Source organism: Budorcas taxicolor, chromosome 24 (assembly GCF_023091745.1).
Source record: "Budorcas taxicolor isolate Tak-1 chromosome 24, Takin1.1, whole genome shotgun sequence".
NCBI classification, from domain to species: domain Eukaryota; kingdom Metazoa; phylum Chordata; class Mammalia; order Artiodactyla; family Bovidae; genus Budorcas; species Budorcas taxicolor.
This window is the reverse complement of record NC_068933.1, coordinates 41,165,224-41,193,090: the sequence shown is the minus strand read 5'-3', so window position 1 is coordinate 41,193,090 and position 27,867 is coordinate 41,165,224. Positions and strand designations below refer to the sequence as shown.

Sequence of the window (27,867 nt, the reverse complement as noted above, 5' to 3'; positions counted from 1 at the left end):
AGGGAAGAATACTGGAGTGGGTTGCCATTTCCTTCTCCAATAGTGCTTTAGGCTCAAAACAAACAAACAAACAAAAAACCTGCCCTAAAGGAAAGGCATCTGGTCCCATCACTTCATGGGAAACAGATGGGGAAACAGTGGAAACGGTGTCAGACTTTATTTTTGGGGGCTCCAAAATCATTGCAGATGGTGACTGCAGCCATGAAATGAAAAGACACTTACTCCTTGGAAGGAAAGTAATGACCAACCTAGATAGCATATTGAAAAGCAGACACATTACTTTGCCAACAAAGGTCCGTCTACTCAAGGCTATGGTTTTTCCAGTGGTCATGTATGGATGTGAGAGTTGGACTGTGAAGAAGGCTGAGCGCCAAAATTGATGCTTTTGAACTGTGGTGTTGGAGAAGACTCTTGAGAGTCCCTTGTACTGCAAGGAGATCCAACCAGTCCATTCTGAAGGAGATCAACCCTGGGATTTCTTTGGAAGGACTGATGCTAAAGCTGAAACTCCAGTACTTTGGCCACCTCATGTGAAGAGTTGACTCATTGGAAAAGACTCTGATGCTGGGAGGGATTGGGGGCAGGAGGAGAAGGGGACGACAGAGGAGGAGATGGCTGGATGGCATCATTGACTCAATGGACGTGAGTTTGAGTAAACTCCGGGAGTTGGTGATGGACAGGGAGGCCTGGAGTTCTGCAATTCATGGGGTCGCAAAGAGTCGGACACAACTGAGTGACTGAACTGAACTGAACTGAACTGAAAGGGAAGGAAGGAATTAGGGAGATTCATCCCAAGCCTGGGATGGACTCTCTCTCCTTCCTACTTCTACTAAATGATCTGAAACCTTGTAGGACCATGTCAAGCTAACCATGTTGGAAACGCTTACTTCCTCATCCTAGACGTGTTCACTGGCGTGAAGCACTCTCCCCTGGGCTACTGTATGTCTGGGATCCTTATTAAATGAACACCATGGCTGCTGAAGCAGCATTCAGATGGTGTTCCCAAAGTGGTCCAAAAATCAATCCCAAGAGATGCTTTGAAGAAAAAGCAATAAAAACAGGCTCTATGGTCAAGGTGAGTTTGGGAAACTGTATATCCTTCTCTTGAAGATTCACCCAAGTTAATTGTTGAACTTTGTGTAACTCAGCATTCTCTGAACACACCTGGTCATAAAACCCAGTGCATCTTATTTTTGTTTATTTATTTGGCTGCATCAGGTAGGTCTTAGCTGCAGCATACAGGATCTTTCATGGAGATGTGTGGAATTCTCTTCGGGTGTGGGCTTAGTTGTCCCCAGGCATGTGAGATCTTAGTTCCGCAACCAGGGATTGAACCTGCATCTCTTGCATTGGAAGGCAGATTCTCAACCACCGGACCGCCAGGAAAGTCCCCACTATATATCTTGTAAAGTTGGTTCCAAGTGTTCCATGAAATATATGTTGAGATACACAGAAGTCTGTTCTGTTGAAGATATGCAAGCGGTAAGGCTGTTTGCAGGATTTATCACTGGAAAGAGTGGATTTTTTTTTTCTCGCAGATTACAGACCAAAGACAGAGAGGAGGAGCCTGGGAAGCTCCAAAGGTGAGCGTCCTTTTCTCTTATTTTTACCAAAGAAGAAAACTCCTGGCCAGAGAGAGCAGGCTGGACCCAGGAAGTGCAGATCCCCAGGGGCCACACAAGCCTTGGGGCTCTGGGATTGAGTCTGTTTTGATATTTTTGAGGAATAAGAAACTCAAAGTCCTTCTCTTTAAAACTTCTTGTATTCTGAATTCCTTTCTAATTTTTCTCCTTTAATGATTAATGAAAACTTTTTGATACTTCTAGCCCGTGATGGCTCTACTGAAGGATACTTGAGGGAAGCGGGGGCTTTGGGGCACAATCCATCACCAAGCAGAATTTGGTTTTACAAAAATGTGCTTGAAAAACTGGCAGTGTGGCTTCCTAGCACAAACGGAATGGATTCTGACCTGGTGCAACGGGAAAGAGACGACTCTGCTGCGAACACCGCAGTAGGAGCCCGGGACTCGGGATCCAAGCTGACGGAGGCAGCCTAATACTTGAACTGTAGGATTTCCAAGGAGGAGGCTCTCATTAAGACATTCCTGGTGGCCTCCTTATTTGGCCAGTTTTTCCAGATCTATGGTTTGAAGGCTGCAAGTTTCATTTCATGAAGATGGAATGGTTGCCCAGCACAGTCATGCCAAAGATACCACCAACTCAGTTACAGCAGTTTTTTAAACTAGATGAAATAGGTCAATTTATAGGATGAAGAAGTCAAAGAAAACAGTCCTTTGAAGTTCCACAAAAATGAAAAAATAGACTCCAAAATGCTTAAGTCAGTGGTTCTTAAAATATGGATCCTGAACCAGCTGCATTGCCATCCCCTGGAACCTCTTAGAAATGCGACTTTGCCAGACCACCCCAGAAGCATTAAGAGAAACCCGGGTCGAAGCCAGCAGTGGGGGTGTAGACAAGCCCTCCTGGGGATTCCGATCCCAGCTAAAGGCTGAGAGCCACTGCCCTCCAGAAAGGCTCAAGTGGTCCATCAGCTTGGTCTCCGCCGACTCTTCCAGGCTCACCGGCTGTCTCCTGCAGCCCTGGCTTTTCGGAGCGCCTTTTCTTTGTTTCTGCTTCCTGATGTCTTGGCTTTGTCCTTAATCTGAAACCTTTTCAGGTCTAATTAACCCAGGAGAAATGGTGTGCTCTGTGCGGCCAGCCACACTCCACTTTCCCAGCCTCCACTTTGGGTTTGGGTGGCCAGTCACTGCTAGCACAACAGTACTTTATCATTGCCCCTTTGGACTCTCCTAAGCAGCATGACTTCCAGTATCTCTGGGTCTCTGGACACACTACTGTTGTACCTGCTTTCACCCACCCCCACAGCCATGCTTGCTGATAGTGTTCCAGAAACTTCTACGACACGATACCTTTCTCATCTACCTCCTCCCCCTCTGGCTGATTCTTCCCAGCCTTCTTCAAGAGATCACTCCTCTGTCTGCCTTTAAAATTGGCTTTCCCTTTGGTTTATCCCAACCCTTCTAACTGGGTGTGTTCTCACTAGGTGACCTAGCAGGGTCTGAATCTCTGACCATCGTCCTGTACACTGGTGGTGCTTCACGGTGGCCCCAAGACCTGCACTTTCAGCCACCTACCCAGCTCCTCTCCGTGATGTCTCCATGGTACTCCATGCACCAAGATTGAACTTCTCTAAGAGTTTGGGCCGGGTGTTCATAAACATCGCCTTACTGAATCCTTATCATGGTACTTCAGGACAGCCATGGTTACCCACATCTTTTTTTTTTAGTAGATTAAAAAACCCATTTTTCTGAGAAGCACAGCTGGACATTTGAAGAGTCAAGATTCAAACCCAGATCTATTCAAGTAGAAACTGCCCCCATTTCAAGTGATGGGTATAAGTGCTCAAAATTCCCAGAGATATCTGTGCAATGTCAAAGCCTCTCTCCCAAAGCATTTCCAGTGAGTGAGAGCGTGATGATGAACGATGGCCATTGCAGCACAATGGCTGGCATCTAAGAGTTCTCAGGATGAAGATCTAGTGTTTGATTCTCACTGTGATTTCCTAAGACCAAAGACAAATCATGAAGCTTCCTTGTGCTTTGAAGGCATAAGATAATATCCAGAAAGAGATCAGCGTCCAAACCAAACGAGAAACGCATGTACACAAAAGTGAATGTCGAATAGCACCCTGAAGGCTGGAGACTGGGAAAAAAAGCAAGGCTTTTAAAACTTACTTAGACCACTATTATCAGCACTGAATTCCTCTCTTTTCTAGCGAACAGTGAGATCTCTGTTCTTTTTCATGAATGAACACTGGACTCGAAAGCAAATCTTTCCTGACTCTAGTCTGATGAAGCTTGGGCATCATAGTCTAGAAAATATACCGCAAGCTTTCAGTTTTGGTGTGACTTTGATTAGAGCCCTGGCCATATAATGGTGACGAGCGTCATCTTCTTCACTAAACAACAGACTGCTGTGTGTGCTGTTTGCTCAGTCGTGGCTGACTCTTCGCGACCCCATGGACTGTAGTCCACCAGGCTCCTCTGCCACTGGAATTCTCCAGGCAAGAATGCTGCAGTGGGGAGCCATGCCTGTCTCCAGGGGATCTTTGACCCAGGGATCACACCCGGGTCTCCTGCATTGCAGGCAGATTCTTATCTGTCTGAGCCACGAGGGTGGCAGGAGGTGTTTCCACTCATTTGACAGAGAGGACACTGAGTGGATGGCTCTTTCACCCTGATGCAGTCACTAAGGGAAGATGTTAGTATTGAAATTTCAGCTCTTGAATTGCTATTGTAGAACCTGCCTGACTTACTTCCCCCAACTGCTTTTCTAAGTAGAAAATTATTTTAAGGTTTTGAAAGTTTTGGGCAACGAAGTATGTGTTTCAACACAAATTCTAAGATCACTGTGATGATTTATCTGTTTTTCCCAAAGATGTGCCTAATTTAATGCTACTTCATATATTTATTTTAATCAGTATGTTTCCTTAGAAGAAAAAAATGCTCATTAACATTTTATGTTTTTTTATGAATATCATTTATGCTTTGCATGAATATCACATAGCGGCTCACTTTATGTATGCTTTAATTACCTGCAGCATGTAGATCCATTTTCCCTTAATTTACTGTGTTAAGATGATTATTTCATTGTAATTCACACCGATGGACTCAGTTTGAAAAGCTGAGTGCTTGTTTGAGTGGAATGACTCTGACATTTAACAGCTATAGTATGCTTTATTCTAGAATAACATATCAGAGATTAATTTTGTAACAAATTTCCTTAATAATAGGAATAATGAATGAGTGATTGAGTCATTTGCATTTACTTTGCTTTTTCACCTTTAAGAACAACTAATACAAAGTCTACATGGTGTCACAATTGATGCCAATTTCAAAAGGTTTATTCTTTGTTCATTAAAGGCCCCAGTTCTTCACTTTTACTTGAAAGTATTATGAAGAATGATTAAAGGTAAAAAGTTCAGACAAAGTACTGATACATGTAACAACATGGATGAACCTCAAAAACAGTAGGTCAGTCTCATCATAGGATTCCACTTTCGGGCAGTGTTCAGTAAAAGTGAATCAGTGTGGGCAGAAAGTAGGCGAGTTGTCGCCAGGGGCTGGGTCCAGGAATGAAAAATAACTGCGAATCAGCTCAAAGTTTCCCTGGGGGAGATGGAAACATTCTAAAATAAGACTGTGGTCACGGCTGTATTAACACAACTCTGTAAACAGACGAACAGTTATGGAGTGGTACACTTGGAGGAATTTTACAATAGGTGAACTATGTCCCAACAAAGCTTTACCTAAAGACATGCGAGGTTGTGAACAGCTTGAGGTAATCATTTATATATCAATACTACATAAGTTTCCTTGATCTAATGTAGGATACACCCTAAGAGGAAGACATGATTTTGCTTTGAAATTTGCAACCCAACTAAAAGAACATCAACAAGCAGACGGTAAACATGGAGGAAGACGGGATTATTATTTCTGAAACAACATAGGTTAGGCTCTTTAGTCTCTCCAAGATAAAGGCCAGCCAGTAGCATTTCCACCACTGCTTGGTCATCAGTGGGTCTGCTGCGCATTCCAAGCCTAAGCTCAAAGCTCTTCCAACATTTCTATTTGGAAATCTCATGCACGAAGCAGCTTCTTACCATCAGCACACAGTTTGGTGCTGGGCATAGAGAACACACGAAAACGCAGCTGATGTAAATTGAGGTAAAGTCACAGTCACTGAGGAGCCAAGCCGTGATACGATAAGGCAGAGCCCAGGAAGCATAAAATACTGTAACGAAGTTTCATGACAGCATGAGAAAGACATGAATCCTCGTGATGGGCATGGAGAGTCCCAGAGGAAGTGATGTTTAAACTGAGCCTTGAAGGATGAGGGGAATAAAGTAGGATTTGTAAATGTTTTCAAAAATAAAACCTACTTCATGCTGGTGCACTGCAAACCAGATCTAGAACTGGTGAATCAAAATTCTTCATTCTACTTCAAGTGCCAAAATAGCTGCAAAAGGTATACTACAAGTATCAAGATTAACCTAAACTATATCCCAATCTTGGTTGTTTTTGTAATTTACTATGGTTTGAGTTGTGGGGGGAAAAAAGAATGGCCTCCCAAAGAGGCCATCTGCCCTTGCTATCCTCAGGATGGCACAGAATCTGCTTTCTGGCCTGCTACAAACAGAGACGCTGCCAGGCAAGCATCCTTCTCTCATTCCAACCTTAAAAAGGTCACAGGTGGCAGAACAACCAATAACATTCATTCCTGAGGCATTCGCCCCCAGAACACGGAATGGATGCTTCACAAGAGGACTTAGACACAGAACAGACGGTGCTTGCCAAGGGGGCTGGGGAGAGTGGGAGCAGGGTGGGGTGGAGGCTGGGGTTAGCGGATGTAAACTATCCTATAGAGAGTGGAGAAACAGCAAGCCTACTGTGTGGCATAGGGCACGCTATTCAGTATCCTGGGATAAACCCTAATGGAAAAGAAAAAGAAAAAAAGAGGAGTCAGACTTCCCTGGTGCCCCAGAGGTTGAGAACCCTCCCGCCAACACAGGGGACGTGGGTTCTGTCCTCGGTCCCGGAAGAGCCTACGCGCCGCAGGGCGCCTGAGCCCGTGCACCGCAGAGGCAGTGCTCTGCAAACAGGAACCCCGCGCCCTGCAGCTAGAGAAAGCCCACGCGCAGCAATGAAGACCCAGAGGAGCTGAAAGGGGATTAAAAAAAGAGAGAGACAGAAAGAAGCAGGTGGTTTGGAGGAAGCGAAACTTCCCGAATCACATACTTAAATTCATGGAGGAAGCAAAACTTCCCGAATCACATACTTAAATTCAAATGTTTATAGGAACAACATCAGGTGATACAGCTTTTAAAAGAATTTGGCCCCAAATGCAGTCTTATCCTAATCATGAAGAAACGTCAGTCAAATCCAAACGGAGGGACACTCTCCAAAAGAATCAGCCTGCATTCTCCACAAACGACAAGCGCCGTGCAGACCGTGGAAGGTTATGGACAGAGGAAAGCAGACAGCAGACACGGAAACACAAGGCAAGGCGCACTCCGGCCCGGCCCGGCCGGAAACAAGGCTGGTGGAAGGAGCGGCGGGGGCCGGGCGCAGGGCTGAGGGGGATGGAGGTACGATTCCGCAGACACGTCCTTTCTCTTCCTGGTCTCAGCCGTGACCTCTCCTCCGGGGGGAGGGAGGGGTGAAGTGAAAGTCGCCCAGTGGTGTCTCACTCTTTGCGACACCGTGGGCTCTACAGTCCTTAGAATTTTCCAGGCCAGAATACTGGAGTGAGTAGCCTTTCCTGTCTCCGGGGGATCTTCCCAAACCAGGGATCGAACCCAGGTCGCCCGCATTGAGGGCGGATTCTTTACCAGCTGAGCCGCAAGGGCAGCCTAAGAAGGCTGGAGTGGGTAGCCTGTCCCTTCTCCAGGGCATCCTCCCGACCCAGGAACTGAACCGGGGTCTCCTGCACTGCAGGCGGATTCTTTACCAACTGAGCTATGAGGATGGAGTGGGGAGAGACAATTTGTGAAATCTGAATGAAGTCTGTAGGTTAGAGAATAGTACACATCAGTATCACATCTCCTCATCTTGATCATTGTCCCATGGTTTTCTAAGAGAATTTCTTTGCTTTTAGAAGGCATACTGAAATATTTAAAGGGACATGCTATCTGCAACTTAATCTCAAATGGTTCTAAGAACTAATAATACGTATATACACAAGTGCATAGAGTTCACACACACAGAATGATACAGCGGATGTGGCAACATGTTCATAGTCGGTGAGTCCAAGTGAAGGGTGTATAGGCATTCTCTGCACCATTCATTTCCACTCTGGCAATGGCACCCCACTCCAGTACCCTTGCCTGGAAAATCCCATGGACGGAGAAGCCTGGTAGGCTGCAGTCCATGGGGTCGCTAAGGGTCGGGCACGACTGAGCGACTTCAATTTGACTTTTCACTTTCATGCATTGGAGAAGAAATGGCAACCCACTCCAGTGTTCTTGCCTGGAGAATCCCAGGGGTGGGGGAGCCTGGTGGGCTGCTGTCTATGGGGTCGCACAGAGTTGGACACGACTGGAGCGACTTAGCAGCAGTAGCAGCAGCAGAGATCACTTTAAAATCAAATGGAGAGAAATTTATAGATTTTGCCTTAGCAGATTTTCTAAGAAAACACACAACTCATTCAAACTTCAGCCATGGTGGTCTCCTGGCACCAATGTTCTTTTTCCAATTCAACGTTTAAAAACAGAAACCAACCTCAAGAGTAAGCAGATTTGGTGCTGATCAATCTGAAAGGCACAGAAGTATCGAATCACTAAGCTGTGCACCAGGAGTGACACAGTGTTTTGGGTCAATTCGAAAACAAACGAAAATCTCACAGAAAAAGAGATCAGATATGCCATTGCCAGAGACAGTGGGGCCAGGCGGGGGGAAGGAGGAGTTGGATCAAGGTGGCCACAGGTATAATAAATTTCCAGCAATAAGATAAATAAGTATCAGGGATGTTATGTACAGCAGGGCAAATATAGCCATTCCCTTCTCCAGAGGATCTTCCCAACCCAGGGATCAGACTCAGGTCTCCTGCATTGCAGGCAGTTTCTTTACCATCTGAGCCACTAGGGCCCCATGATTGACATCATTGTATGTTATAGGTGAAAGTTGTTAAGAGAGTAAATCCAAAGAATGCTCCTCACAAGGAAAAAGATTTGTTTTTATTTCTTTAATTTTGTCCCCGTATGGGATGAGGGATGTTTATTAAGCTTGCGGTCATCCTTTCATTAGGCGAGTCCAATCATGCTGTGCACATTAAACTTATGCAGTGCTGTATGCCAACTACATCTCAATAGAAGTGGAAGTGGAGAAGGCGATGGCACCCACTCCAGTGCTCTGGCCTGGAAAACCCCACGGACGGAGGAGCCTGGTCGGCTGCAGTCCATGGGGTCGCTAAGAGTCGGGCACGACTGAGCGACTTCCCTTTCACGTTTCACTTTCATGCATTGGAGAAGGAAATGGCAGCCCACTCCAGTGTTCTTGCCTGGAGAATCCTGGGGACGGGGGAGCCTGGTGGGCTGCCAGGGGTTGCACAGAGTCAGACGCGACTGAGGCGACTTAGCAGAAGTGGCAGAAAAAATTGAAAAGTAAGCCGATCTGCAAGAAAACAAGAAGCCAAGTTCAATAGCCTTTGACTCATCTGAGTAAAGAATGTCAGATTGATTACTGTTTTTCTCTTGCTTTTGCAGTGATCACCACTATTTATAATAGTCGTCTTTCTTAAAGGCTTATATTCTTAATTTTACAAAATATTTTAAAACATAAGAATGAACATTTATTTCCTTTGTTTGTGGAAGAAATGAGATTCAAACATAGAATGATCACTTCAAAAGCAAGTTAAGAATAAGCATATCATGTGTAACCAGAAAGGGATAACAGGAAAGGACTATCCCCATGTCCAATCATGAATATTAAATGAGATGAACCCATTTCAGATACTTGTTCCCTTGGAAACAGTCATCTGAAACTCCTGTAAAAATTAACATGTATTTTTTTCCCTGTAAAGGGCAGAAGCTTCTTTTACTTATATAGTTTTGACCTTTAGTTTTATATCTTAGGCTTATTATAAGACCTTCTTTCCAGAGCCAGGCAAACAAAGCACCATATGAGCATCTTTTCATTAGCCCTGAGGCTCGGCTTACGATAGTATGGCCTTTGCAGCTGCACGTTATGGGGCAAGTATGAGCAGGGAGTCGGGATAAAACCTGCCACTCACTGATAAACCATCCATCCCCAGACAGCATTCTAGCTCAGGCTGCGTGACTTCACAGCACGGCTAATTGAGTTAAATAGTCATATTGGCAATATAGTTGTATATTTTAAGAGACAGTAAATGTGAATGAAGTCAAGTCTCTTGTTTAAGCCAAATCGACAAATGTCACGAGGACAGCCATTCACCAGAGGCAACAGTTCTGTTTCAGTCGATGCCGTGGAGCAGGGCTTTCGTCCGAGGAGGATTTCTGACACTCTTTCCAAAACCCTGGCTGGTTCTGGATTTCTGGTATCTTTGCAAGAGACAGTTCAAGTCAAAGAGGCTGAGGTGGTCCAGAACCAAGGCTAATTTCTAAAGGCATTACTCACAGACAGGACTAACCACTTTTGTGTCAATGCGGGTAACAAGTGCAGGCGGAATGGTCCCCAGGAGACCTGCCCGCTTTGTCTATGACGCCGCTACCAGGTAATGCTCTTGGCATGGAGTTTCTGCTTCTCTGGGGCTCTCAAAACCCAGAGGCTCTGCCCTGAAGAGGGAAGGAGAGAGGGCAGTACTGGTTCCCAACACCTTCTCAGGGAGTTTATTATAGGCAGGAGTAGGTTTTCGGAAACAGAAAGGGGAGGAGGCCCAGACCTACTCAAGAACTGAGCTTGAGGTCCCTCTATTCCTGGAGAAAGCCAGCCCAGAGTTCAGTAAGAAAGCTGACCGAGGCAGTGGAAGGTGACCGACCCTTCCCAGTCCGTCCTTGGGGTGGGGCTATGCTTTTATGATGCTAGCAGCTTAGGTTTTGGGGGGCCATTTCTGGGCTTCCCTGGTGGCTCAGATGGTAAAGAATCGGCCTGCCACGCAGGAGATCCAGGTCTGACTCTGAGTAGTATTATCTTGTATATATATGTACGATGTCTTCTTCATCCATTCCTCCAGAAGGTCCCCGTGAGGGAAGAAAGGGCACCCCACTCCAGTATTCTTGCCTAGAGAATCCCATGGACTGAGGAGCCTGGTGGGCTACCATCCACGGGGTCGCAAAGAGTCAGACACGACTGAGCGACTAACTTTCACTTTTTTTCACTTTCACTGATTTAATGTATTTTGCTCCATTTTCTCTACAAGGGGAAATATGGTTGTTGTATTGGAGGGCTACTTTGCTTTACTGTATTTTATTTTTGTCATAATTTTATATTTGTTTCTATTTATCTTTTTTTTTTTTTTTTTTGGCTGCCCTGCATGGCTTGTGGAATCTCAGAACCTCGACCAGGGATTGAACCTGGGCCATGAAGTGAAAGCCTGGGACCCTAACCACTAGGCCACTGGGAACTCTCTAAAATTTTAATTTATTTTTAATTCAAAAAATTTTATTGGCGTGTAGTTGATTTGCAGTGTCATGCTAGTTTCAGGAGTACCACAAAGTGAATCAGTTATACACACCCATATATTCATTCTCTTTCAGATTCCTTTCCCATATAGGGAATACTGAGTAGAGCTCCCCGCGCTCTACAGTAGGTCCTGTGGGTTATCTGTTTTATATATAATAGTGCATGTATATTAATCTCAAACTCCTAATTCATCCCGCCCTCCCCTCATCTTTCCCCTTTGGTAACAGTAAGTCTGTTATCAAAATCTATGAGTCTGCTTCTGCTTTGTAAATAAGTTCATTTATTTTTTCAAAAATTAGATTCCACAAGTAACTGTCATCATATGATATGTGTCTTTCTCTGTCTGACTTCACTTGGTGAGATCATCTCTAGGTCCATCCACGTTGCTGCAAATGGCACCATTTCATTCCCTGTTGTGGCTGAGTTGGACGCCATTGTTTATATGTACCACAGCTCTATCTACTCCTCGGTCAATGGACATCTAGGTTGGAGGGTAGGTTGATGTCCTTGCTTCTTTGTGGTTGACTAATCTTTGACTGGACCTCCCTGGTGGCTCAGATGGTAAAGCGTCTGTCTACAATGTGGGAGACCTGGGTTTGATCCCTGGGTTGGGAAGATTCCCTGGAGAAGGAAATGGCAACCCACTCCAGTACTCTTGCCTTGAAAATCCCATGGACGGAGGAGCTTGGTGCAGGCTACTGTCCATGGGGTCGCTGATGATGGTGTTTGTTGGAGAGAATTAGTGATTTGTCCAAGGTTAAATAGCTGGAAAGTGTCAGAGCCAAGAACCAAATCCTGGTCTTCTGTCTAAACATTCCCTACGTGCCTACTACAGGCTGGGCAACACCCCCAAACTTGATACTGCAGGCCTGCTGTGTAACGTGAGGGTTCTCAGACTGTCTTTTTTCCAACTTTATTTAGGTATAATTGACAAATAAAGTTGCAAGATATTTAAAACATATGTGATCATTTGATATATTAATACATTGTGAAAGGATTCCTCCCATTTAGTTAATTATGTGTGTGTGCATGGACATTTATGTTTTATTCTCTTAGCAATTTTTTTTTTTAAATTTTGGTCACACTGTGAGGCTTGCAAGATCTTAGTTCCCCTACCAGGGATTGAAGCTGGGCCCTCAGCAGTGTAAGCACAGAGTCCTAACCATTGGGCCACCAGGAAATTCCCTTAGTGAATTTAAATTATACAAAAGAGTGTTATTAGTCTCGGAATACATTGATAGCCAATGGTCAACATGCCATTCACACGTCTGTCTAAATGTGACTGGAATATCTGTATTTTCATCCTGTGTCAGGGTCAGCTCCTGGCCAGCGGTGAGGGGGTGCCTGTCAGGAAGCATTTAACAGGAGGCTTCCTGTGTGCTGTTTTGGATCTGTCAGGAACTCTCTGTTCCTTATTAATTCCTATATTCAGGAATTAAGAGAAGAGGCAAGCCTCTCCTGGGGGCTGTGGAATCCAGGCATTTCCTTTGTTAGTTTTTCAATATGGTGATAAGTACGCTCTTCCTTCTTGTGAACCATATGGTAAAAGTGACTGTTTACAACTCTCTCTCTTTAATATGGATCGCCTGTGCTTTGTAAGTCTGGAATTTTAATCTTTATCTTTGCTGAGAATAGCTACAGTATATATGCCCACACCTTTGCTCCATCAGAGCTCTGGTCCCCTTGTCTTGCTTTCTTTCTCTCTCTTTCTCTCTCTCAGGCTATTTTCTTGGAGTGCAGAGGTCCTCTGGGTTCACTTTCCTGCCTGGGCTTCTAAGACCCTCTCGAGAAGGCGCTCTTCGCCTTCACCCCATCGAGAGGGTGCCTGAGGCCTTCGTGAATGGAGCAAGCCCCATGCAGGGGCTTTATTGGCTTTCTGTGTAAAAAGAGGACTATCAGCCTCTTTCTCTCTCCTTTACTTCCTTATCGGTCGACTCCTGACCACCAGGTTCCGGTCCATTAAAGGACCTCAACAGGTGGCGTTTGTGCTCAGGGTGCCAGGTCTGCGGTGAACGCACTCCCATTGAGCAGTGCACAGCCCTAACCCTGTGCAGCGCTGCCGGGGGCCTGCTCCTTGTCTCCTCTTTCGCATCCATTTCCCTAGGATCCTCACATTTTGTGTGGCCTCCTTCCACTGTCTTTATTGGATCCTGTCAAGGAGGAAAGAAATCTGATCCAGTTCTCCACTTGGAGATGCTAGTGACTTGATAAGATATCCAACCAGGAGGTCTGCATTTTGAAAGACAGAGAAAGGGCCAGGATGGAATTACAGGCATTCAGGGCAACGCCTGGGGGAAGTAAAGGGCTCTGAATTCCAGTGGTCACCCGTGGTGTCTTTGTACAAGTGACTCTCCCAATACCTTTCCAGCTTCAATACAAGGTCAGTAAGCTCATTACCCACGTCGTCCCCGGTTCTGTCTGAAACCACCTGTGGGGAGCATCGTGCGTCTCGGCTGCTGTGTCTGTTCCCCCTGCTTCCATTACACCCTTGGCTTTAGAGCTTTCAATCCTGATACTGGCTACTTAGCGGCTGTTCTCAAAGGGGCATTCTACAGCCCTAAGATCCTGTCTGCTTCTCATATTGTTTCCAAGCTCCATGATGAGAAAGTAACTTCTATTTATTGAGCACTCACAGTAGTCCTGTGAAATCATCTAAGAGCTTCTTTCTTGCCACAGTTGGATGGCGGGGGGGTGGTCCCCATTTGATAGATGAGGAAACAGGCTTAGGCAGGCTAAGCGACTAGCTCAGGGTTCAGCAGCTGACAAGCGGCAGCGCCGGAACGTGACCTCAGACTGTAAAGCTAGGTGCAGGCTGAGCCCCGTCTCCCTCCTGGCAGGCCTCACTGCCCTGCAGCTTCTCCTCCGGGTAGGCCGGCATCTTCTCCACAGTTTCAGATTCTTCCTCAGGGCGCCTGGATCCTCTCGCCCGTTTGTAAAGAATCCGCTTGTAATACAGGTGACCTGGGTTTGATCCCTGGGTCAGGAAGATCCCCTGAAGAAGGGAATGGGTACCCAGCTCCAGTATTCTTGCCTGGAGAATTCCACAGACAGAGGAGCCTGGTGGGCTACAGTCCATGGGGTCGCAAAGAGTCTGACATGACTGAGCAACTAACTTTTAGGGCTTTCCCAGTGGCCCAGATGGTAAAGAATCTGCCTGCAATGCGGACGATGTGGGTTTGATCCCTGGGTCAGGAAGATCCCCTGGAGAGGGGAATGAACGGCTACAAGAGTTTAGTGGTAAAGAGCTTTGATGCTGAAGCAGACTGCTTGGTGCAAATTTCATTTCAGCTCTTTCATACTTTTCTTGGTTTTGTACTTAATTTTTAAAACTATTTAAAGAGTTTGAAAAAATACCTTGGTTGTTGCTATGGATTCTTTTCTTGGTCGTTTAAGCCTGTCTTCAGCTGTATATGTGACGGTTCGTTCTGCTTCTCTTCATTTATGTGTATCTACCTCATCAACTGGACTGCAAGGAGATCAGACCAGTCAATCCTAAAGGAAATCAATGCTGAATATTCATCGGAAGGATCGATGCTGAAGCCGAAACTCCAATACTTTGGCCACTTGATGAGAAGAGCCGACTCATTAGAAAAGACCCTGATGCTGGGAAAGATTGAAGGTGGGAGGAGAAGGGGACGACAGAGGATGAGATGGTTGGATGGCATCACCGACTCAATGGACATGAGTTTGAGTAAGCTCTGGGAGTTGGTGAAGGACAGAGAGGCCTGGCGTGCTGCAGTCCATGGGGTCACAAAGAGTTGGATACAACTGAGCGACTGAACAACAAGCTCATCAACATATTTCAAGGTCCTAAAGGGTAATAAAAACCGCAGGAGGAGGGAGGTGCCAAGCCAAGAAATTATTGATATTTTCAGAACAGTTAACAGAATAAGTCATCACTCATCTCCCCACTCCAGTGTTCTTGCCTGGAGGATCCCAGGGATGGGGGAGCCTGGTGGGCTTCCGTCTATGGGGTCGCACCGAGTTGGACATGACTGAAGCGACTTAGCAGTAGCAGTAGCATCTCTCTTAAGTGGCAGGCACAGTGCTCTACACACGTTAGCTTTCATTTTTACAACAAATCTGAAAACTTGGTATTATTGTTATTGTTGTTGTCTAGGCGCACACTCTTTTGTGACCCCATGGGTTGGAATTTTCCAGGCAAGAACACTGGACTAGGTTTCCATTTCGTTTCTACAGGGGATCTTCCTGACCCACGGGTCAAACTTGCTTTTCCTGCCCGTGTCTCTTGCCTTGGCAGGCCGGTTCTTTACTGCCAAGCCACTGGGAGAGCCGTTGGGTATTATTACCTCATTCAAAATTAAGTGGACTCAGCTCAGAGAGGTTCAGTGAAGGAATCAGCAGTCAACTTAAGTCTGTCTGACTGTGAAGCATGGGATCTTAACATTAAAAAAAGAACTACACCAGTTCTCCATTAATGGAATTGTAAGAAGTGTGAACTGCTGTTGTATACTGAGCTAATAATACCCTCTATTCCGAGCTTTCCTTTTCCAGCTGTCTGCTGTCACAGGGCGATGTGTCTCTGGGAACATTTTTCTCTGTGCATTTGTGCTCACACGATTACAGACTTTTAAAACTTGACTTGGGATTACATGATCACGAATGGCTGCTTCTCCACTAAGTTTTCCTAATACTGTGATTTTAAAAAAACCTGTTTTCCAGAGGATGCTTTACATATGCCATAATTTGCTGGATCATTCCCCTCTGGGTCGACATGTGGATTGTTTCCAATTTCTCAGTTATAAAAACAAAGGTGCAAAGAAAACTTTGGAACGCAGAACTTCGTGCCCTTGGGTACTGTATTTCCATGGGACAGACTATATTGAGAGGGACAGCAGGGTCGAAGCATACCAGCATCTTACATTGTAACAGACGCTGCTGTGCTGTGCTTAGTCACTCAGCTGTGTCCAGCTCTTTGCAACCCCATGGACTGCAGCCTGTCAGGCTCCTCTGTTCATGGGGATTCTCCAGGCAAGAATACTGGATCGGGGGGTTGCCATGCCCTCCTTTAGAGGATCTCCCCGACCCAGGGATTGAGCCCAGGTCGATCTGCATTGCAGGCAGATTCTTTACCGTCTGAACCACCAGGGAAGCTCAGCAGATGCTGCTTCACTGGCCTCAGAAAGCCCACGGTCCCCCCACTGCCCGAGGCTGCATCTCAGTGAAAACTGCGGCCGGATGGACCAGAGCTTTGAATTTCTGAGGTCTGCTTGCGGTCGACATTGCCACTGCTTTTCTCCATTTCCCTCCCCTCCACTCGAGCTGAGGGCTTTTATTTCTTCACTAGCCCTCCTATTTCTGCCTGCCTGGGCCACTGATGGGTGTGCTTCCCTGCCTTTGAAGTATCGGATCTCAGAGCTCTCCGTGCGCCAGAAGCTGGTGGAGAGCACTTACTCTGCTGCTGATGGCCGAGCCTCCCCGGTGCCCTTGAGGCGGATGAGTCCCGGTGCTCTCGTGGAACCGCGCCTCCTGATGGATGGGGAGCCGGGGCAGAGAGGAGAGTGGAGATGCGTGAGCAGATGGTCTCCTGGTGGAAGGGCTCAAGCCTTTTAATCCCCCACCTTCTCAAACACTCGCCAACCTGAAGATGTCCTTGTATTTCACTTAAGAACAGAGAGAGCGGTCATGTGCTGAGAAGCCGAATGTCTAACTTGAAGGGTTATCAAGTGCAATCACTTGACTTCACGTCTCTTAGTTTTAGGCCACGTTGTTATTTTGGTAGATGAGACTTATACATCATTTAAAATGGTCGTCACTGGTTTGAGTCATTTCCCCCTCCCGCCTCCTTCTAAAGAGCATGAGTTAATAGTCTGTCCTTTGTGAACATAAGAAATAGTTTTGAAAATTACTTTAACTCGTCTAAATCTTGGGACCTGGTTTAACAAATGATACCTAGGAGCAAGGATAATCTATAGCCAATAACAGTCAGGATTCAGAAGGATATTTAATGACAAAGGAACATGTGGATGGTAGTTAAGCCTGAACAGTTGGTTAAAAGTGATTCCAAGTTTGTAAGAAAAATAGATACACACAGGAGAAAGACTGAAATATAATCAAGATCATCATCTCCTTTGAGGATGGAATTACAAATGATTTTTCAAACTCATTTCTGGGGAACTTTCGGGACACCTTCACTCCTTGTACATGGGAGGATTTTGGAAAGCACCTTGTCGGGAAGGTTATTTGGACTGTCTCTTCTTGGCTTCCCGCGTCTCTGAGATTTGCTTTTCTTACTGTCAAGCACAGAGCAGACAGACCTACAGAGAAAATGCAGTGAGTTCCCCAGATTGCTGCTTTTTCCCTAATTCCAGGGAAAAAATGGGTCATTCTCTGCCTGCTTTTTCCCAGGTTCAAGAGTTTCAGGAAGCTGCCTGATGGACAGCAAGGCCAGATAGCCAGGGATGGAGGGCTGGCTGTCTGGCTTCCACAGGGCTGGCAAGACCCCGCTCCACGGGTGCCTGCACCTGTCCAGGACCCATCCCCGTGGGGCTAGTGGGAATGTGGTCCCCAAAGAGAAGCCCTGGCGGGGCATAGAGGGTTGAAAGGAGAGGCCTTGCAAGAGCTTAAAGAGGAGCTGGGCTCCAGTCAGACAGAGTGGGATTCTCAAGAAGGGCTCAAGTCCCAGAAGGATGTCACTGGCCAGAGTGAGTAAGCTGGCAATTAAGCCACGCCTAAGGGAAGGACAGACCAAGAAGGAGACCCCGGGGGCGCCCTCGCTGCACTCAAGGAAGGGAATCGTCGTTCAGTCGCTAAGTCGTGTCCGACTCTTTGCAGCCCCATGGACTGCAGCACACCAGGCTCCCCTGTCCTTCACTGTCTCCGAGACCTTGCCCAGAGTCATGTCTGTTAGTCAGTGGTGCTATCTGACCACCTCATCCTCTGCTGCCCTCTCCTCGTTTCCTAACGTCAGGGTCTCTTCCAGCGAGTCAGCTCTTCGCATCAGGCGGCCAAAGTATTGGAGCTTCAGCTTCAGCATCAGTCCAGCGGTCCAGCTCTCACATCCGTACATGACTATGGATGCATATTCCCCGGTGTCCACTAGGTGGCAGACCCTTTCCTTTACTGGTGCTAAGAGCTTGTGCGTAATCGCAGGCACCTCCTGATGCTCACGCCTGAAGGATCTCTTACGAGTGATTGAAATACAGATTCCTGGGCCCCTTTCCAGAACTTCCAGTCCAGTTCTCTGCGGCCTGAGATTATGCATTTCGAAGAAGGTCCAGGTGCTGCACCATCTCAGACTCTGGGAGGGGAGTAGGTGGGCACGAGGAGGTGGCAAAAAACTCCGCGAAGGTGGAGCGTGGCTGGGGCGAGAGAACGGGGTCGCTTGCTTCGGGTTGGAAGAGCCTCCGACACTAGAGCAGATTTCAACTGTGGGATCGGTAGCAGAATGTCCGGGCTCCACGGCGCTCTTTCTATTGAAATATGTTACCAGTTAGTTTCCTTAGAATAACTGTAACACATAGGAGCACACATACGCCTAGACTGAAATAAAAACAGTATTGAGATCAACCCGACAAAGAAGACATTTGGTACCTACCAAAAATAAGCCTAAAGAAAAACGTTAAGAACGCTACAAAGCATAAATCAGTAAATCTCACACAATTTACAAAACAGCCAGTCCGGGACAGCCCAATCCTTGGTTTTGCTGCAGCAGACTTATACATGGGCTCTGGACTGCGTGATTGACTGGTGAGTTTGAGAACATCCAACTAGAGTCTACACTGTCCAGTGAGACGATCCACTGAGCACGCCTTTGAACGCCAGGGGCAGTGCTTTTTGACAGTGACAGTTTGTAAAGCTTCCTCTCAGTTTCTGTCCTTGCATCAGCAGAGACAGGCAGGAAGTAAGAGTTTGCAGCAGGGCCCCCAACCACAAGGGCTCCCTCAGTGGCTCAGAGGTAAAGAATTAGCCTGTAGGAAACATGAGTTCCGTTCCTGGGTTGAAAGATCCCCTGGAGAAAGAAATGGCAACCCAGCCCAGTATTTTTGGCGGGAAATCTCATGGACAGAGGAGCCTTGTGGGCTACAGTCCCTGGGGTCAAAAAGAGTTGGACACGATTTAGCAGCTAAACAGCAATCGAACCATGAACCACACTCAGAGGCGCCTTGTCTAGACTGGCTAGATAACTGATTTGGGAGATGAGTTTTAGTACAACTTGAAGCCGTCTATTTGTTCTTTTGGCTTCTCCGCTGCAGACCCTTGACGTTTTGTATCCTTTAAGGGTTAGTTGTTATTGTTGTCCAGTTATGTCTGACTCTTTGCAATCCCATGGACTGCAGCACACCAGGCTTCCCTGTTCTACACCATCTCCCAGAGTTTGGTCAAACTCATCTCCATCGAGTCCGTGATGCCATCCAACCATCTCATCCTCTGTCATCCCCTTCTCTTCCTCCTTCAATCTTTCCCAGCATCAGGGTCTCTTCCAATGGGTCGGCTCTTCACATCAGGTGGCCAAAGGGTTAACTTGGTTCTCCTCAATTCCACTTGGGGTCCTGGAAATGGGGGAACTTGGATGGATTTTTGGGTCTGCTGCTATTTTTTTTCAAGGCTATGAAGGACAATGTCCTGCACTTAGTAGCCACTTAATAAACACAGATGGGATGCATGGAAGGCAGCCCAGGAAAGAGACATCAAGCGCGCCTGCGGGCTACACAGAGAGAGCTAGGAGATCAGGGCCCAGGCTGGGTAAGAGAGCTCCTCTCACAGTGCCTGTGAAGAGGCAGCTGGCAAGCTGAGTACACGAAGAGCACCCAACTCTGAAAAGAAAAGCATCTAATCCAGATGTTTCCCCAGCCCCTCCGCCGCCTCACCAAACACGGGTGTCCACTGGGAAGGAGTGAAGTTACAAGGTTTCAGCCATGACCGCGTGGGCGTCCCCAGACTCTCCATGCTGAACCAAGGCACTGCCTCGTGTCCATGCCGACGAGAATCCTGGCGGTTGCTCTGGAAACTGCAGGAGCATTTACCTTTGTTGTGTTCCTTTTACAACTAGAATCCGGAGGAAGGGCTTTCATTCAAGAGTTTAATTACATTTTCCTATGAAATAATTCTCTGCCTTGCAGCAAAAGAGAGCCGAATGAATCCAAAACAGATAGTCAAGTCCAAGTCTAACCTCCCCGAAACTTCCCACCCCACACCACACCCAAATGTCCTGGTCTCCTCCTTCCCTCACCAGAGCGCGGCCCAGGGGATCTGTGTGATTTAATGATGCTGAGCCAGTAAGAGTGATCACAGCAAGGATGACGCTGATGTTCAGAGATCACGATGAGGGGTGTTGTGCTAAGAGCTTCAATAGCGATACATTATCTAATTCAATTCTGTCAGCAATCACATAGCTTTGCTCAAGGATGGATAGTGGAAAGGGTGAGATTCTAGCCCAAATACGGTAGACTCAAAAATCTGCGACCTTAATCTCTGTATTTACAAGCAGTAGGGTCTTGGAAACCAAATAGAAACGCTTTCCTTTTGCTTTCAAGGTTTACCAATAAACCGGAAAGTGTACAGTTGTCAAAAACTCTAGATATGCAAGGCCAAGTTTTCTCACAAATGACAGAGACGGATCCATGAATGAATGAACGAATACGGGTACCAATCAGGAATAAATCGAATTTAGTTTGTCGGTCCTTAGGTCATGAGGACACTGCAGTGCCCTGTAAACCAAGGCCTGATGTGTTTCTGATGCCAGCTCCTAAAATTTGAAGCTATGATGTGGTTATGGATTTTAAGATTAACTCTCAATTGTATTTCAAACAAATGTGCACACACACACACACACACACACACACACACACCTGTTCTATATCCCGACTCCTTTGGAAAAACTTACTTTGCTCTTTTTCTAAATATCCCTTTCAATTTCTCAGTCTCCTAGACAGTTCAAACACAGATCCTCCCCAAAAGAACATGGATGGTTTTGACTGCATTCAAATGAGAGCTTATACCACTATTGTATTATTTGTTTAGATAATACCATTTTCATCTGAGGCAATCTGCATACCCAGCTTCCCAGGTCAACTGGTGCTTCCAAGCAGCTTTTCAAGTTTTCAAAAAAGTTAAAGGACCAGCAGTTTTTTGAGAAGGATGTCAGAATCACGTGCTTATGCTCAATTTAGAACAGTTTGCAAAGGTCCTATATGGCTCATATATAGGTCTCTTTACAAACTTTCATTAATATATTTTGATATGTGGTTGGCAGATTTTCAAACACACCATTTGAAAGTTTATCACGCTAACACAATATTGTAAATCAACATACATTCCCATAAAAACTTGATCATGAATCAAAGTCCTCAAAGAAAATGGAAAAGGACTTTATTTTTAAAAAATGTTAACTTGAGAAAGGGTGGAGGGTCAACATGAACTTGGACATTTAAAGACACTAACTGATTTAAGAAGCAAAGATTTTGGGAAGCCCTAAGACCATAAAGCGATCAACACAAAAGACATCTGTCAGGGCGGAGGCGACCCGAGGTCAAGACCAGTTAAATCTAATGCAATCAGAAACTTAGGCCCGTTTAACATTTTTTATGAGGTGACAACCCCCTAACACCATAATCTCGCCTTTCAGGTTGATGACACAGGACTTAATGAATCAAAGAAAACAACTTCAAACCTCTCTTTCGAACATGCATTGTCTATTTAGGTTAAAGGTAGATTTGGAGATCCTATTAGCTACTGGCACAACTGGGAAAAGTCATGCACACACACACGCACACACACTTCAAAGCAAGTAGTTATGTAATGCTAGCAGTGTCTGTTTCTACTCAGCTTCAAAAACAGAACCGGAGCCAAAACTAACAACCCTCCTGCTCATTAGAGAAAGAAAAATGTCTTCTCCCCCAAGTGGCCCCAACAGGAAGCTGAAATCAACTGCTCTCAGAAACCCACTGCTTTTAGGCTCCACACAAGGTCTGGGGGCAAAGGCGCTTGGAAGAGAGCTGCTGGGCAGCCACGCGGACAGCATACCTGGGCTCAAGGGGGGACCCCGCACACAGTCACACAGAGAGTCCTTTTCCTTGCGGCAACCCGGCTCTCACAAACAGCTGGTTACCTTTGCACTTCTTCTCCTCCGTCTGGAAGGTCTGGGCGCTGGGCGCGCTCTGATCGCTCACGTCGTCGTGGTCCAGATGGAATAAGGAGCTCGTCCAGGAGGCCTGGATGAGGGGCGACTGCTCATGTTTCAGGGGCCCGCGCCGCTCCGGGTGGCTCTTCCGATGCAGGCAGGCTTCAGACATTCCCACGAGCTTCCACTCCGGCTCGCCGTCTGGACAAGGCTTCGGCTTGTCCCAGGCTGGAAGGCCATTCTCTGGAGGGTTGAAAAACACGACATGACGGGGCTGTTGGCACTGTCAAGACGGGGCCGAGAGGAAGCGGTCCGGAAGGCGAGCGCTTCCCGGGCTCGTGGGGGCTGGCCGCGCTCCCGGACCCTTCCACCCCACGGCGGCGGTAAGACGCCCGGGGAGCGGCCTCGGGCTCGGAGCCCCGGCGCTGCGCTGCCTGCGGAGGAGTCAGCGCGTTTCCCCGATTTTTAGCGCCTAGGAAGACATCGGCTCCTCCACGGGAGCGCCACCCTCTCGCCAGCCCCGCTCCCGATGGCAATGGCTCGGGAGCAAGTGGGCACCAATTTATGATACTGCTTAGATGACCATGTGAGGTCTCGAGGGTCAGGGCTGGCCGTGGACACTTTTCAGATCCTCGGGACGTACAACGTCCGGGATGCGGCCTTGTTTGACTTGGGTGTCATCACCGGCTGACCTGAGGGGCACCCTGTTCCCTGAGAGGGCCGTGCCACGTGGCTACATGACAGGGACAACTCGGGCTCCTTGGCACCTTCCACTCCCGACAGGCTGCCATAAGGGGCTGGGTCTTCCAAGGGACACTGTGTCAGTGGTTTCCACGTCCTCCCGAATAGGCGAGATGAGATGAGAGGAGGTCAGCAGACTGTGCTTTAGTTGCCGGGCAAATTAAGAGCTCTTAGGACAGAACGAAAAGCCCCACTCTCTTGCGCTGAGATACAGGCAGTTAACGCTTTCTGTGTGTGAGCTCTTTCCTCTACTCAATGTCAAGGGGCTTGAAGGTCTGCCCTCTAGAGAGTGGGAAACAACTGGATAAGATAATGAAAACGTTCTCACACCAGCTTTCCCTGGGGGCAAATTTTACCTCCTTGAACATCTTTTCTGAACACGGATGCAAGGAAGAGGGTGAAAAGAGTAAGCTAATATAGATGATTTGTAGACGCATTCACGTTAAAAAGCATAATCCATCTGGTCACCCATACTTCCAGAAATTCTGTCAAAATAGGAAAAAAACACAAATAGAGTTCTACTTTTAAGTGATTAGAGACAGTGATGGAAAGATTAACTGACAGGTGAATTTTCTTTTATGCTGAAATGACCCAAGGACTGTAGATACCATATCGGACAAGGCCCGCCCTGATCTATGCGCAGTACTGGGAATTGAAAGCTGCGTTTCAGACATTTAAGATAAATTTTAAACTGTCGAATGCAAGAGTTAAACCTGCTTTCGGTTTTCACCAGCCCCCTCTGTCAAGCTGCTAGATGTCTTCAGAGACGTTGGTTAGGGTGGTTTGTCTAAAGGCATCATCTGCTCCCAGCCCCCTTTGGAAGCTGCGTTTACCATTCCTGGTCTTGGGACTACCTCGTGGAAGTCCTCACTCCCGTCCACTTCATTTCTAGTATAGGAGAAGACTGCGAACAAGATCACAGCAAGGCAGTAATAGCCAACACTCAATTTCTCTGTCACAGTAAGTGGAAATCCTGCAGCTTGAAATACCCTCACTTGGCCAGTAAGAAATGATCCCCTTGAGAAAAAAATCATACAATGCTTGGGATGTAACGTTTGATCTTATTCAGAGAAGAGCCCTGAAAATTCACTCTGTGCTCAGATCTGTGCTTGGCATTGTGTGAGGGGTGTGAAATAGCCCGGGGGTCTTTCTCCTTAGTTTAGGTGGCATTATTCAATGCATGGTGAATCCTAAAGGTCAGGACCCCACCCTGCCAGCTACTGGTGCAGTTATGGGCACTTATTCTCACTTCCCACGAAAAGAAAACAAAAGATTAGGATCTTGGGAGATTGTATGGCATTTCAGATGAAACATAGCTCTGCAGAATTCTTTCAAGGACCTAGTATCCATGAGGGTGTGACATTTTCATGAGCTGAATATAAAGTCACTGAATGCGAGGATTAACTCTGCAAAAGGAGTTTCATTGTTTTGACTGATGTGAGACATGTTCTCACCCATGTGTGTTTCTATGATGTCTATTCAATCATCATGGACTCTAAATCCTCAGTAAATTACATTGTGCAATGTTCCTTTGTAAGTAATGTTAAAGTTGTCACAGTGTTTTTATAGAGCCTCCAACATTTGATTTTTCTGCAGAAATTCTTAAAATGTGGTATTAATTCCCTTGACCACACAGAAATTAAGAAATACAGCCTAATGGGTAGAGAGTGCTCCCCAGTGAAGGGAGCTAGTCAACACGCATGGATGAGAGACTCTGGAAGAGATCTCACCAAGGGGACGTTCTTCTTTACAGCATGGCCCATTAAAGCTTGCTCAGCGCGTCCCCTGGGCCAGCAAGAGTGGGGATTTCTTACAAGCAAGAGATGTTACTTGGAGGCTGAGACAAGGAATAAGATTGCCTTCCATTTTCCTATGAAAAGAAGCCGAGGTGGTCTGGGAAAAGTGTTCCATTCACTGGAGCCATGTCCAAGCTCGTAATTCCGGTCTGCAGTTACACTCATGATAGTGATATTCCGTTGCTCAGTTGGCAGGTTTTTTGGCTGGGGCACTGCTGGGACTAGAGGTCCTTCAGAAAAGCTCAAGAAGGATTTATTTAAGGAGGGATCTCGGTTACCTTCCCAAGATGAACAGAAAGTGTTAGCCACTCAGTCGTGTCCGACTCTTTGCGACCCCATGGACTGTAGTCCGCCAGGCTCCTTTGTCCTTGGGATTCTCCAGGCAAGGATACTGGAGAGGGTTGCCACTCTTTCCTGCAGGAAATCTTCCTGACCCAGGAATCTAATCTGTGTCTCTCACGCCTCCTGCACTGGCAGGCAGGTTCTTTACCACTGTGCCACCGGGGAAGCCCAGAATTTTTTGGCTGTGCCAGGCAGCATGTGGGATTTTCGTTCCCAAGATGGAAAGGGCAAATATAATTCCTATTCCATTCCCAAGGAGGGATGAGAAACCATTCCAGGCCCCTTCACTTCAGCTGACTGTGGGCGCTGTGCCCTGTGGTACTCCATGTTTGCTTAGCAATGAGGGTTCCTGCTATTTTTGTGCCAACTCATATCCTTTGGTTCCCCCTAAACTCAAACCAGTGAGACCAGGCTCACTGAGATAGGATGGGGCCTGGGAATTTGGATATTTACCAAGTTCTGCAGAAGGTGCTGATACCCAGCAGAGTTTGAGATCCACAGGGTTAAGAAAATCTAAGGTAAGAAAACAAATTATTGGCAGATTTCAGATAAAGGTACAGTTTCCTTCTCAGATTCGAATGTTTTACACGCCTTGGACTGAACTTGTATTAAAATACTCATCAGTTGTTTTGGGATCTACTGCTCGAAGCATTAAAAGTCAGATGTTCACTGGCTGTTGTCTTGTAGATTGCAGGAATGGATGTAAATACACATTCACTCAAAAACCTGTCCTTCTGAGGATTACCTGGGATACAGATGTGTGCAGTAGTGGAAATACATTTTTAAAAGGGAGACTCTGGCAATGATAATATCTTATAGTTCCTAAAGTATGAGCTCCTAAATGGATCTCAGTTAACATCTGGCTTTTAATATTTCATACTCTAGGCATCAAGATAATTAATTTAATAGGGCAGTTATGAGGCAAGTTGATAAATAAGTAGAATCAAAGAAAAAAAACTAGAGGGGGCATGTGAACTGCTACGAAAATAACTAGACACACCTTGACCTGTGTGTCTCAGGGCATTTAGACTTGAATGATTGCTTTTGTGTTAGATGACCGTAATTCTAAGGCTCAAATGACCTAGAACTGACCTTAACGGGTTCTTTCCCCAAAAGAAAAAAACATAAATCCCACAGAACTACCTACATCCTATCTCTGGAAATTTCATTAAAGATAATAGAAAATAAATGTGTCCATCCAAAAAAAAGAATTACATGAAAATATGCAAGTATTTCAGGACACAAAAGCAAGCTGATATCACAGAAAAGTGCTAAGGCAAGGGAAACAGAATTAGGCCAGAGTGCTCAGCAAGGGGCTGCTGAGCAGGCTGGGGTTTCATGGCACCAATCATGAGTGTTGAGTTTGCATTAAAAGGCCATCAACACAAGGCCCTGAGACCCCCAACCGTATCCTGTATTCAGGGGATGTATACATAATATGCTTTGCACACCCAGCAAGTGTGTAGAATTATCACTGTAAAGCATGAGGCCACTGAGGTCTCTGATTTCTGCTCACATTTTTTATTCCAACCCTAAGTTTTAGCCTTATGGAATTCTCAACTATGTACACATCCACTGACTTTTATTTGTGGAGTCACATAGGAGACTCATGTTTGGCTGAGCGTTGACTATGGACCAGGTATAGAACTAGCCACTTTGATTTACCTTCCTGAACATCCCAGAAGCACACACCATTCTGCCTCCTGATTGACGGGGAAACTAAAACCCAGAGAAGCACTTCATCGGCCGCTTCATATCTTTTGCTCTGTTAACTGATACGGTCTCATTGGTTGCCTTAGTTTGATGAGTCGCCATTGACCTATTAATAGCCAGCATTTGATGATGACCTTGAAAGTTCTTTACACACTGTGTTTACTGTCTTGTTCAGTCCTCCCAGTCACTTGTTGATGTTCACAATTCGTCTCCCACCTTTCACTCTCTGCCATCTACAGTCCATGGTCCACGCAGCAGCCAGACTGACCTCTGAAAAATGTATATCAGAGTAGATTTCCCTGCTGCTGAGAATCTTCCGGTGACCTCCCATCAGAACTGGAATGATGTGCTCAGGTCTTGCTGCAGCTTGCAGGCTCTGTGGTGTTTATCAGCCTGTCCGCTGAGCCTTGATCCTGTGCCTCCGCCTCCAGCTCTCTGTCCTCTGGACACGTGGACATCAAACCTGGGAAGCTCATTCCCAACACAGAATCTTTGCAGAGACTCTTTCCGATGGCCGGGGTGCCCTTTCCCAGTCCTTATACAACCACCTCCTGTTTTCCCAAGAAAACCGCCAGGATCCACCTCCCTCTCCCTTTTATAGGAAGGTTAGATTTCCCCCTTTGAAGAACCTATTGAGTTGCATTTCTCCAAGAAGATAACTGAAATGAGAAACCAAAAGGGCTGGACCGGTGTCCACCTTGGTGGAGGGAGACGGGATGAGGTTGGAAGACTGGAGTCCCAAGTCTTCTGAGAGGCCTGAAGGGTCTTACTCTTGGGAAGATCGCTTCCTGACTCTAAGCGTCAGTTTCGGCATTTGCAAAAGGGCAACATAATGTTGCTCATGGGATTTTTCTAAGACTCAAATGAAATAATGTATGTGGATGTATTTAGCAACTAAGTGCTCTTCAGGTGAGCACAGCGTGTAGCCACCTAATGTATGTCTTGTACCCGACCATATGTATTGCCTTCTCTCGGAAGGGAACAATACTATTAATAAAATAATATGCTTCTTT

General features: G+C 46.4%; 1 protein-coding gene across 5 annotated transcripts in view; it reads right to left on the bottom strand.

Moving 5' to 3' along the window:
* THRB (thyroid hormone receptor beta) overlaps positions 1-27,867 on the bottom strand; it is a 437,459-nt gene that overhangs the window by 62,652 nt on the left and 346,940 nt on the right. For all 5 annotated transcript variants that reach the window (XM_052661486.1, XM_052661489.1, XM_052661487.1 and 2 more), the window contains one exon: positions 22,251-22,505. In XM_052661486.1, the coding sequence (XP_052517446.1) occupies positions 22,251-22,505 (255 nt within the window). The remainder of the gene's footprint in view (positions 1-22,250; positions 22,506-27,867) is intronic.